General features: G+C 39.0%; 1 protein-coding gene across 1 annotated transcript in view; it reads right to left on the reverse strand.

Moving 5' to 3' along the window:
* The window catches only part of LOC143987449 (dihydroxyacetone phosphate acyltransferase-like), a 135,474-nt gene that overhangs the window by 51,650 nt on the left and 70,942 nt on the right, over positions 1–12,882 (reverse strand). The window contains exons 6-8 of the mRNA XM_077486159.1: positions 9,390–9,465; positions 5,515–5,666; positions 1,635–1,765 (exon numbers count right to left, since the gene is read on the reverse strand). Of these exons, the coding sequence (XP_077342285.1) occupies positions 1,635–1,765; positions 5,515–5,666; positions 9,390–9,465 (359 nt within the window). The remainder of the gene's footprint in view (positions 1–1,634; positions 1,766–5,514; positions 5,667–9,389; positions 9,466–12,882) is intronic.

Here is a 12,882-nt window from a genome sequence, read left to right on the forward strand (position 1 = left end):
TGATTTTAGGTGCTGAAAGCAGTACCATTATTTTGGATGGAAATTTGGTGTTTTATATTTTAAATGCAGTTCTTAGGAATAACTCATCCCGTATGATAGTAGTTTGAAACACAAAATCATAAATTATAATATAATAACTATAAATAATTATAACAAATAATAATATAATAATAATGAAAAATATTCAATAATGTAATCAAATCAAAAACACTGAAACTTGCTTAGTTGCAGAATTGTCGCCGTCATTAGATTTAGTGTTTGATGAATTTCCCCAGACATCGCTCAGTTCTGCAAGTGATTATAATTTATTATCGCTGTTTTCTAGCTGGTCTAAAACCACTTTTGACATAAAGGGACACTTTTTGGTTGCTATGGACAATCTCCAAATTCCAGGCAGAAAAAACTGTGTTTATAATATAAAACTACATGCAGGGCACTGGACAGACCACTAGGGACAAAGGGGGTGTGTAATTTTCTTATACGGTACTGTAATCTTACAGATTACAGTACTGTATGTGTATTGTGTGTTTTTACTTTTTGGAATTTGGCGCCGTTCTACATCGTAGGGAACGGAGCTCAGCAGCGCTCAGGCACTGTGTGAATCGAGCGGAGGACGGCTCGCACACACAGCGGGGAGGACATCGCAGGATCCAGGGGGCAAGGTAAGTAACTCTCCCTGTATCCTGCAATGCAATCCCGAGTCTGGCTCGGGGTTACCGCTTATGGTACTGAAATTCCACCCTGAGCCAGACTCTGGAATACCGCCAGGGGGGTTAAAGAAGGAAAGAAAACCTGGTGAAAGATAGAAAAAATTATTTTGAAACAGGAGGAGTCAATCAAGTAAGGTCGCTAGCAAAAAATTAGAGGCTCACTGAATGGGTTGGGTTATATAGGTACACTGAGGGGTCCCAGCAAAGATTATGTCAGTGTCCAATCTCCTGAAGGTAGAGGCATATAACCCAAGAGTCAAATCATGTGTCTTATACTGTAAAATTGAGATTACAAATTTTGTAAATACACGATAAATACACTTTAATAATTATTACACAGTTTATTGTAGTTTTAGGATTCTAAATATATTCAATTTCCATATTATGTAACCATTATTTTTCACTGTAACACAATATATAATAAATATTGTTTAAATTCTTATACTTGTTGGCTTTTGGTTCATGGCACTGTCTCTCATTATGAAAAGGTAAATGGAGGAGCCTGCTGTAAATACTTTGTATATCATATAGATAAATGAGAAAATAATGGGTGGGAGAGGAGGCTGAGCCAGGAAACAAAAAACAATTGAGCAAATTCAACAGATTAACAGAAGTTAGGGCTTGCTTCAGCACCCAGATGTCAGTCCAACTGAGAGACTTTTTACGGGTAATCATAGCTTTCAAGCAATCAGTTTAATTCATGGAATTTTTGAAGCATTTTTGGGATGTTGAATGACTATATACATAGGGGCCACTAAAGGCATAGACTGTGCACTTTGCAAGTGCAGTTTAACTCATTTTCCTTAGTAACTATAAATGTGGTAAAGCTTAATTTTATAAAAAAAACATGAGTGCAACTGCACTTGCAAAATGTACAGTATATTTGCCTAATAAATCCACCCCATAATGTCTATGACACAGTACCTTGGGGTAAGATTATATTCAGAGCGCTTTATTTTCCCAGAAGACAGTGACCGTAAAGACAATGGCTGTCCAAAGTAAATGTGAATGTTACCATAATTCTCAGTTAGAAGCTTCCTGGCTTTCATCAAACCCTACAACGAAAAATTCATGTGAATGCAGCAAATTTGCTTTATGAAGGATTCTAAAGACTCATCTACATAAAAATAATGGGCACATCAGTTTCTTGGGCTGATCTATCTCCAGTACATGCTTTACAAAAAGCCAAATTGTGGGACCTTTAAGGTGCCAATAGCATATTTTTCCCATGTGTTTTTATGAAAATGGATTTTAACTTTTATGTTATAATAAAATAATTATTTTGAAGTCTGCGCCTTAAAAGTCACACAGTTTTTTTCTATCTTGCTTTTTCTAATGCTTGTTTAATCGGGATATGGCGCCTTGATGGTCTCCCCTTAACCCACTCTACTTACAGTACATCTCAATGGAAACCTATATTGATAAAATATGGATGTTGCCAATGCTGACTTTCATCTGAAAATGCTAGTTTCTTGTCTCTATGTTCCCTCAAAGTCAGAACTTCTGATCTGCCTACTCATTCCAGGTTGGTCAATCATAAAGTATTGAAGCTGATGATTTATCATAACAGCCAACAAAAAGTGGTATAAACTTCTGCATTAGCAGCCTGTATATTTCATAATGTAGGTTTCCTTGAAATTAGTAATATAAGCACAAGTGTGTCTGTCTAATACGCACGTAGCAGTAGTAAATATACCCATAGTGCTCATACTGCTGTTATGGGGCTTAAGTGCTAGGACAGTGCACTGTGAGCAGGGCCGGGATCAGGGATGGGTAGGAAGGACCGTTGCCGCAGGTGCCATAGGTCTACTGTAGGGATGGGGATGCCTTCCTTCTGTTAAAAGGCTGGCAGAAGTAGTCACAGTGGAAGTGATTTTTACAAGCGAAAGACTGCTGGGCATAGGATCCCCTAAGCTTGCACATCATGGGGGGGGGGCAGTTTGGAATATTTGCCCTGGGACTGACTGTGAGCCTCCTCTTCTCCTATATTCCCATCTTCAGTTAGGATGTGCTGACAGCACTGACTATACTGGTACTGACCAATAGTTAAACACTGATCAAAAGGCCGGTCTTTTGGGCATGACAGAAAAAATATAATGGTGGGTGTAAATAATACAGATGTTGGAGAGCACATTAGAAATAAGGAACCGCATGTCAACAGCAAGAACAAGGTCACACCTGTGCACATTCATAAAATAAAGCAACAGAAAGTATCCCATAACATTCATAATTTTAATGTATATAATCTATTTCCTACAAAAACTATGATAAAACCACAACTGACCTGCTTTTCTGCTTGTCCTAAAGGGTGGATGAGGGACAGTTTAGAGCCAACTTTCTACTAAAAACAAGTAGTAGGATCACAATTGGGACAGGGAAAATGTCTGGTCACATCACAGGAGGAAGCTAAGAATTACCCAGTCATAGCCGAAGCCTGTTGGAAGCCTGGTCATATCGGACTAGGAAAAGGGTTTTGGACAGGATGGTGCTGTCATGCCTCCTCTCATGTAAGTGAGTTTTTTTTTTTTTATATCTGAGAGAGTTTATTGTTTGTACACAAACATGGGTGAATTTTAAGAAGCCCAGACTGCTGGGCTCTCATGGGGACTGGGGGTTTTGGTATAACTAGGTCTTATTTACACAACTTCCAGTTGAAATGTATTAACCTCTCAACTCTTTTTTTCAAAGATATTGTAGCACTGGCAGATAGACATCTAAGGGTCAGTACATGTGATCTTTTTAGAATGTCTGACATCATTAGCCCTTGTACACACGGTCGGGCATTCCAACAACAAAATCCGTCAGATTTTGTGCGATGGATTTTGTCCGAAACTTGTGTTGCATACACACGGTCAGACAAAATTGTCAGAAAATCAGATCGTAGGTAACGTGATGACGTTATTTTGTTACCACGGGACTACGTTCAGGCTAGTAGCCAATAGCTTTGGTCTAGGAATTTCATCTGACCATGCGTGGCACTTTGTCCGATCGGAATTCTCTACACACAATCGGACAAAGTCCGATCGGATCATGTTGTCGGAAAATGTTATAGCCCAGCTCTAAAACTTTGTCCGTCAGATGTTCCGATGGAAACAATACGATGCAGCCCACACACAGACGGATTATCCGACAACACGGTCCGATCGGACATTTTCCATCGGAATGTCTGACCGTGTGTACAAGGGCTTACAGTAGGTGACATCTATGTTGGTCTAAGTGACAAGTGGAGGAGAGTTGTGGATATTTTGGGACAATTTATCAAGTGTAATTCCAGGTAGGTCACAAAATGTTTAATATCTTTTGAAATTGGATGATGTTTGAGATGGTGGACAACTGCAATTTTGACATCTGAGCAAGCATCTGAGCAAGCAGATAACCTGGATGACTTAGAGGAGGGAATGGAGTATTACTTTTTTGAGAGGGTAAATGTATGGCGTTTAAAGAGAATATGCTAGATGACATTTCAAAAGGGTTGCTGTAGCCAGAGGACATGAGTAAAGAACTGCATGAGACCAGGGTGGTTGGTGTTAAAGCGGTTGTATAGTCATTTTGGGGACTTTTACCTACAAGAAAGCCTATAATAAGGTTTACCTGTAGGTAAAAAAAATATCTCCTAAACCTGTACGGTTTAGGAGATATTCCCCTCGCAATGCGCCGCTGACTGCAGCGGCGCATGCGCACAGGGGATTCCCGTCTGGAAGCCCGGCAGACGCCGGACCCTGCCGGGAAGAAATCTCCCACACGCATGCGAGGGAGTGACGATATCGCGGCTCCGGCCACTCACAGCGCCGGAGCCGCGATACCCGGAAGAAAACGCAGAGGGAACATGTCAGCTCCCTCGGCATGGATCGGGCCAGATGTCGGGGCCTCGTTCTAAGGTAAGTATTTCATAATAAGCTAGTATGCGGTGCATACTAGCTCATTATGCCTTTTCCTTTGCAGGTGGCCAAAAAAACAACAACAAAACAGCAGGTTTACAACCGCTTTAAGATTAAAAGTTTGAACAGAGAACTGGACATGATGGGGTATATTTGGAAAAAAGTCAGAGATAGAGGACTTTGAGTCCTCTAAAAAAAAATCACACTGGGCATTTGAGATCCAGCAATAGATCTATTATTTAACTGAACCACACATAATTGTTGCCACCAAGTCAGCCTGAAGCGCATCTTACTGATGTATAGAGAAAACTGGAAAGGGGAGATTTTTATGGTGCCACAAATATAACAATCATTTGATAAAAAGTATGAAACATTTTATTAAGCTATATAAATGCCTGTTGGTTCAATATAGCATTTATATAGCTTTATGAAGTTCTCTATGCACTATATTGTTCATTATCATAATAATAATAATTAATAATAATAATAAGTAATAATAATAATAAGTAATAATTGTATAATGTTTATTTGTATGTTGACTCTCACATACAAATAAACATTATAAAATTATCACATCATGATAATGAACAATATAGTGCATAGAGAACTTCATAAAGCTATATAAATGCTATATTGAACCAACAGGCATTTATATCGCTTTATGAAGTTCTCTATGCATTATATTGTTCATTATCATGATGTGATAATTTTATAATGTTTATTTGTATGTGAGAGTCAACATTTGTTTACTCTTTTTTTATATTTTCTTGATTGATAAAATGTTTCATACTTTTTATCAAACGGTTGTTATATTTGTGGCACTATAAAAAAAAAAAAACCTTTCCAGTTTTATCTATACATTTCCAAATAGGGATGAGGGTGCCTCTGATCTCCTGAATTAGTGTGACAATTTCAATAGATCTTACTGATGTGGATTCTTTGGGTTTTTGAGCTCCTAAAAGTTCTTGAGCATAGAAGGCTTCCTCTAATAATCTTTCATAGCTAATGCTGATGGGAACGACGTAAGTATCAAATACTTCTCCTTTTAAGAATGGCTCCATAACAGCATTCAAAAGCCCTGAAATACAAACACAATTTATTACAAATTTCCTTTATGGTATTTTGTTATATTTTTTTGATATTTAATTTGTTATTTACTAAGTACAGTTAGTATTTTTCAAACAAGCAGGGCAATGAGTTGACAACTATTATGAAGAAGAAAAGTTTTTTTTTCCGTTGCTATAAGCTGACATATAAAGACATTTTATATTTTTTCAGATGATACGTGCCACCATTTTTCTTTGTCATTGCAATCAATTTTGAGGTCTCCTAATACACATCTGCCAAGGTTTCTCAATAAATACACTGTAGGTAAAATTGTATTTTTCTGTAGGCACTGTGGTAAATTATAACTTTGCCATTTGCTTTTTGGGTTTAGCACTGGGAACACTGGGCTTTCTTCCCTTTTAGAATATTAGCATTTGGAAGAACCAGCGGTAAAGCCAACAAAGAACACAGGGAAAAAAATAGCTGCACTCCATGATAAGAGTAGTACTAGCAGCTAGTGTGTGCATGAATGGAAAAGCATCTTTCATTAGAGTATATGGGCTACCATTGTTGTCCCTCTTGTGGTTAAGCAAATTGCTGTCTTTTATTTCAATATTTTCTAAATTTAAAGGCCCAGGACAAACATGCTGTACATGGGTGTCAGGAAAGGATAGGAATTCCTTATCTCTATATTTGTTCCAAGTAAGCATCTCAAAGTGTTGAAGCCAGAACATTAGCATTAGAGCCAGGTAGCTGAATTTGGATTTCCTCCCTATACAGCTATGGCATGTGACTGAGAAGGCGCCACCATAGCATAAGCATTTCTTTACTGCAACTAGTTGAGCTTCCTTTTCTCCCTTTCTGGCAAAACGAGAAAGGGGAGGAAATAATGGTATTTCTGGATTGGAAACCACATCCATGGTATCAAATACAACTTATGATAAACCTGTTTAAAGTCTAATTCCAGCAGAATTTTTTATTTTTTTGTCGTTTTGGATGAAGTGGGGAAAAAGTTAAAACGCTTGCCTATCAGGTTTTTCTTTCTTTCTGTGACCCCATTAAGGAGATTGTTCTTACTTCCTCTCTGTGATGCTTTTACAAAAAAGGGGTTTCTAGATATCATCCGGACAGGATGAAATTATCAGAAATGTAAACAATTGGTTAGTTTTATTAAAGGCAAATAGGATGTTCACTTTGCTTGGGAAGTTGTACTTTGCAGGGGAGTTTTTCCCAGAGCTTAACAAATGTGGTAAAATTTCACATTGCAAAGAATGCCTAATCACATGCAAGGAAAATAAAAAAAAGCAAGATTTTTGCTTACATATGATTGGACCTTCACCTTATTCACTAAACTCTAGGAAAAATCCCCTTCCAAAGTGCTACTTCCCTTGAGAAGTAAAAAGTCAATTTGTTAATTAACCCCAATGTCAGCAGTTCTTTTGCTTCCCCACTGCACTAAAAAATATATTTTTTTGCCTGGGTCTCTGTTTGAGCTTTCCCATCACTTACTGCCCTGATAGAAAGGGAGGGGGCAAGTCCCCAATATGGACACGGATGCTAATTAACAATTTATAGAGACTCTAACCCTTCCTCACTCTATCCAAAACTAAATTAAAAAAGTTAAGAAAACTTACAAAGTACTCCTTTTTGCAGCTGTGACAAACTAAAACTAGAAAGCTAAATGACATGTACAAGGTAGAACAAAGTGGATGTAAACCCTCTCTTATACCCAGTGAAGTGAATAGCCTCAGATGATACACAGAGATGAAATAAATCTCCCTACATAAGTTTTACATGTATATTGGCTGTCTTCTCCTTTATATATTCTTTATAATTCTAACATTGTGTTAGAATTTTTACTCCGTCATTCAGCAGTAGGTGTGAATTCTTGGCATACACTGTGTGGAGGAGCCGAGCCCCCCCCCCCCCCCCCCCCACATAGGCAGAGACTTGCAGAGCTGCGCTGTGACAAGGCAAGCTCTCTGCTAATCTATTTATAGCACCCACCCGACACAAATTTCAGGCTGGTTTTATCTCAGATGTCGAATAACTTGTCAGAAGTCAGCATGCTGATAACAGAGGAGGGAAACAGCAGAAAAACACAGGACTTAGTGCTTTGGAGGGAGATAAGTAAACACTACAGATGTACTGTATGTGCCCAGGTCAGATTTCATGAATCGGGTTTACATCCACTTTAAAGTATTACAGTCATTAGTGGAAGAAAATGATTATTTCTGAATACTTCATTTATGTTGTAGTAAAAAAGCCTTTGCTGTAGGACCCCTTTCATACTGAGGCGCTTTTCAGGCATTTTATCTCTAAAAATAGTGCCTGTAAAGGGCCTGAAAAGTGACTGTCATGCCTCCCCATTGTGAAAGCCCGAGTGCTTTCAAACTGGGGCGGTGCGCTTGCGGGACTGGAAAAAAAGTCCTTCAAGCAGCATCTTTGGGGATGTTTGGGAGCGGTGTATACACCGCTCCCAAAATGCCCTGCCCATTGAAATGAATGAGCAGCGCTGCCCGCAAAGTGCTGCGGCAGCGCCGCAAACACAGGCACTTTTAACCCTTTATTCAGCCGCTAGCAGGGGGTTAAAAGCACCCCTCTAGCGGCCGAAAAGCGCTGCTAGTTTTAGCAGTGTTTTACTTTTACCGCTAACGCACCCCGGCACCAGTATGAAAGTAGCCTAACACAGAATCTGCAGTAAATTGCATTTGTGTCAATCTTTCCAGATTTTACAGTTTTTTTTTTAATAGTCAATCTTAAAGAACTATTAAACTGAAAAGCAAACATTATATTGAAACTTACCTAAGATATGATGGCTGCATTCATTTTCTTTTTTTGGCTTTCTTTCTTTTATTTTCACCTAGTGATCTGGACAGTAAGTCTGTTGTTTTTCAACAGAACTAGCTCTCCTGCAAATGCATTAGTTAAGAGTACAGGCATACCCCACTTTTAAGTACGCAATGGAGTTTATTTACTAAAGCTGGAAAGTGCACAATCAGGCTCACTTCTATGCCAATGAGCTTCTAACCCCAGATTGTTTAATTAAGCTTTGGTAATAAAACCTGGAAGCTCATTGGTTTCTATGCAGAAGTGAGCCTGATTTTTCACTTTCCAGCTTTAGTAAATAAACCCCATTGTGTACTTAAAAGTGATGTATGCCTGTATTGAGGGAACCCATTTATCACCGACAGATGTTTTTACAATGATCAACTTGTAGTTATTTGTGTAAAACCTTTATCCCCAAGGAAAAAAAAACGTTTACTGTGTCTGCTTTTTACCTGCATTGTGACCTGCAGTTTGGCTTCCGTTTGTTAGTGTATTTAAATCTGCTAGTATATCTAACACTCCCTTCTTTCTAGACTGACAATACTGCTGTCCAAAGGTGCCCACTGTGGTCCATTCACAGTGATGGCACTTTTATACAGGAGATGCGTTACTGGGCAGATCACCAGGTGAAAACAGAGGGAAAAAAGTTACAAAAAAAAAAAATCAAACTATGCTGCCAACACATCTAATGATTGGTAAGCTGCATTACATACATTTTTGATTTTGGGTTTAATACTGCTTTAATCATTTGTTTGTCTTTCATTTCTGACAAACCGTAAATTGTAAAGATACATTTTTATATATTACAAGATAGGGTAGAGAAATGTGCTATAAGTTTAAAAAAATGTCTTCTCTTAAGAATTATACAATCAGTTATTTTATAGTGGAACTGCTACTGCACTACCTGATGTCAATCTATACATACCAAGCCTTGGATGTATAGTCTTGCCTGTCCTGCTTCTTTGACCTTCAATGAAAAACTCCAAAGGAGCATATCCAGTCTATAAAAGAAAGCCTTTAGTTATAATACAATTCATACAAAAGCAGATGTTTTGATTGATTGCTGTTTTGCCCTGATGGAAGCATTTACAGTATCTGTAGTCAAATATGCAGAAAACAGATTAGCGTCAGAAGCATTAAAATTAAGGGAAACAAATTTTACTAATTTTAGTATAATTGCAATTCAAATAAACAAGCAAATAGCAAGAAACAGGATAATAATAGAAGCTATTGTAGATTAATTACTGGATTAGATAATACTCCAGCCTAATGCTGACAAATCCTTGAAGTTAATGAATTCCGAGAACAGGTTTAATAAACATATTTCTATAGAAACATTTAACATAAAATTAATGGCATTTAAATTACAGTTTATTTGGTTGGATTACTATGCCTATCATTAAATTACTGTTTTTATTTAGTCTTCAACTCATGTTCTTCTCTTGTCTAAATGAATAACCAATAAAATTTTAGTGTTCACCATTATAATATGATACAAGAAAAAAAACAAAAGATTTTCCAAACTGTTCCTGGTTACTGTACCTTATGTACTGTTCCGAAATTTTAAAATAGAACTCAAAGTGAATATATAAATAGGGGTTTAGCCTAGTTCCGTATATTTTTAAAACAAATTAACTATACATTAAAATACTTCTATAACCCCTGGCAAAAAGTATGGATTCCAAGCATGCGTGGACTTTTGTCCGACAGACTTGTGTACACGCGAAAAATGTGTTGGCGGAAAATTTGAGAACCTGCTAGCCAACATTTGTTGGCGGAACGTCCGCCCAACAAATGTTCAATGGAGCATACACACGGTCAGATTTTCTGCCAACAAGCTGGCATCCAACATTTGTTGTCAGAAAATCCGATCGTGTGTATGGGGCATAATGCCACTTTCACACGGGACAGATCCGTAATGATCCGCCCCGTGATGATCTGCTTGCTCAGTGGGGATCGCTCCGTTTATCTCTGCAAACAGACTGCACTGTGCAGGGACTGCCCTGTCAGATCTCCGCTCTCCTCTAAGGGGGATCGGATGAACACGGACCGTCTGTCCGTGTTCATCCGATCCGCTCTGCAGACGGATAGAAAAATAGGATTTTCCTCCGTCTGCAGAATCGGACCATAGCGGAGACGGACAATATCGGGTGGCAGCGGATGTTCATCAGCAGACACCCGCTATCCCATAGGGATGCATGTATGTCCGTATTTCATCCGCAAACGGATGGATGAAATACGGACATACTGTCCGCATGTTTGAAAGGGGCCTAACAGTTCGGTCACAGACATTGACTCCAGTTTCTGATCATTTGTTCTTCATTTGTTTTATTGTTCTTTTTCTGTTTTTAAGGCATAGTGCTTTAAGTTTTCTAACTTGACGCTTTTATGTCTTCCTTGGTTTACCAATACGCTTCCCTTTAACTGGTTGCCGACCCCCGGCCATCAAATAATGGCCAGGCAGCGCGGCTCTTGTAGCGGGAGGGCGTCATATGCCGTCCTCCCACTTAAACAGGGAATACGTGCGATCGTGCGCGCGTATCCCTGTTCCTTCGGTGGCGGTGTGTCACGGAGACACAGCTCGCCACCGAGGGGGGTGAGCAGCCATTGGGTACGGCTGTTTACCACGTGATCAGCCATGATGAAGTCATGGCCGATCACAGATAGTTCCACCCCCCCACTGTGCACGGCGCATAGGACATGTCACCACTCATCATAGTACCTGTCACTCACAGTCCATCAGAGTACCCGAGTACCTGTCACAGTCCATCAGAGTACCCGAATACCTGTCAGTCCATCTAAGTACCTGTCACAGTTCATCAGAGTACCCTAGTACCTGTCACACTCCATATGAGTACCCGAGTACCTGCCACACTCCATATGAGCACCCGAGTACCTGTCACAGCCTATCAGAGTACCTGAGTACCTGTCACAGTCCATCAGAGTACCCGAGTACCTGTCACAGTCCATCAGAGTACCTGTCACAGTCCATCAGATTACCAGAGTATCTGTCCCAGTCCATCTGAGTACCTGTCAGTCCATCTAAGTACCTGAGTAGCTGTCACAATCCATATGAGTACCTGAGTACCTATCACCGCTCCTTCAGAGTACCCGAATACAAGTCACCAGGCTATCAGAGTACCTGTCACCAGCCCATCAAAGTACCCGAGTACCTATCTGCAGCCCATCAGAGTACCCGAGTACCTATTTGCAGCCCATGCCTCATAGAATATACGTTGGAGTGTTTGCTTTCCAAAATGGGGTAATTTTGTGGGTAATTCCAATGGGCTGGTGCTCAAGGACCTTCAAAAGTGTGATAGGTAGGAATAAAATGAGATGTGTAATTTATGCTCGTAGAATGCCTGAAGGTACTACTTCAATGTTGGTCCTCTGTATGTGGCAATGCTGTGTAAAAGTCTCACACATGTGGTATCGCCATACTCAGGAAGAGTAGCATAATGTGTTTTGGGGTGTAATTTTTGCTATATACATGCTATGTGTTAGAAATATCTTATAAATGGACAACTTTGTGTATTAAAAAAATGCATTTTCATTTTTTTTTCATATTTTCCAAAAACTTTTGGAAAAAAATGAACCGTTCAAAAGACTCATTCTGCCTTATAGATTATACATTGGGGTGTTTGCTTTCCAAAATGGAGTAATTTTGTGGGCAATTCCAATGGGCTGGTGCTCAAGGACCTTCAAAAGTGTGATAGGTAGGAATGAAATGAGCTGTGCAATTTATGCTCGTAGAACGCCTGAAGGAACTACTTCAATGTTTTTCCTCTGTATGTGGCCATGCTGTGTAAAAGTATCACACATGTGGTATTGCCATACTCGGGAAGAGTAGCAGAATGGGATTTGGGGTGTAATTTTTGCTATATACATGCTATGTGTTATAAATATCTTATAAATGGACAACTTTGTGTAAAAAAAAAAAGGGTTTTAATTTTTTTTCACATTTTCCCAAAACTTCTGGAAAAAAATGAGTGATCGTGATCCCATAATATTTTCTTCAGAATTGAGTGATTCCATATTTTTTTTCTCTGCTTGATCCGTAAAAACAGTTGCAACTGACTACAGCTTTCTTTTTTTTTTCTTTTTTTAAGGGTTTCTTAAAGCCAGCAGGTTGGAAATGAAAATAGTTTTATGGCATGTCTGCAGTTAGTTTTTTTTTTTTTCTTTACAATTAAACAATTGAATGAACATTTTCCAAAAGTGGTGATTCCCATACTTTTTTGCCAGGGATTGTAGTACCAAAACCTCAAGTGCACAGAGCACTAACTGGAGTAGTCATTTGTTTGTAGTTTAGAACTAGGAGAGGGTTGGCACTGTGGGGCCCTACAGAATATGTGCAACTGCAGCGAAGACCCACTTTAAGCCATATGTTCTGGAAGGTCTTTATCTGGAAGGTATTT

This window comes from Lithobates pipiens, unplaced genomic scaffold, assembly GCF_037356315.1.
Source record: "Lithobates pipiens isolate NorthernLeopardFrog02 unplaced genomic scaffold, aLitPip1_a1.2 Scaffold_18, whole genome shotgun sequence".
In the NCBI taxonomy this organism is placed as follows: Eukaryota; Metazoa; Chordata; class Amphibia; order Anura; family Ranidae; genus Lithobates; species Lithobates pipiens.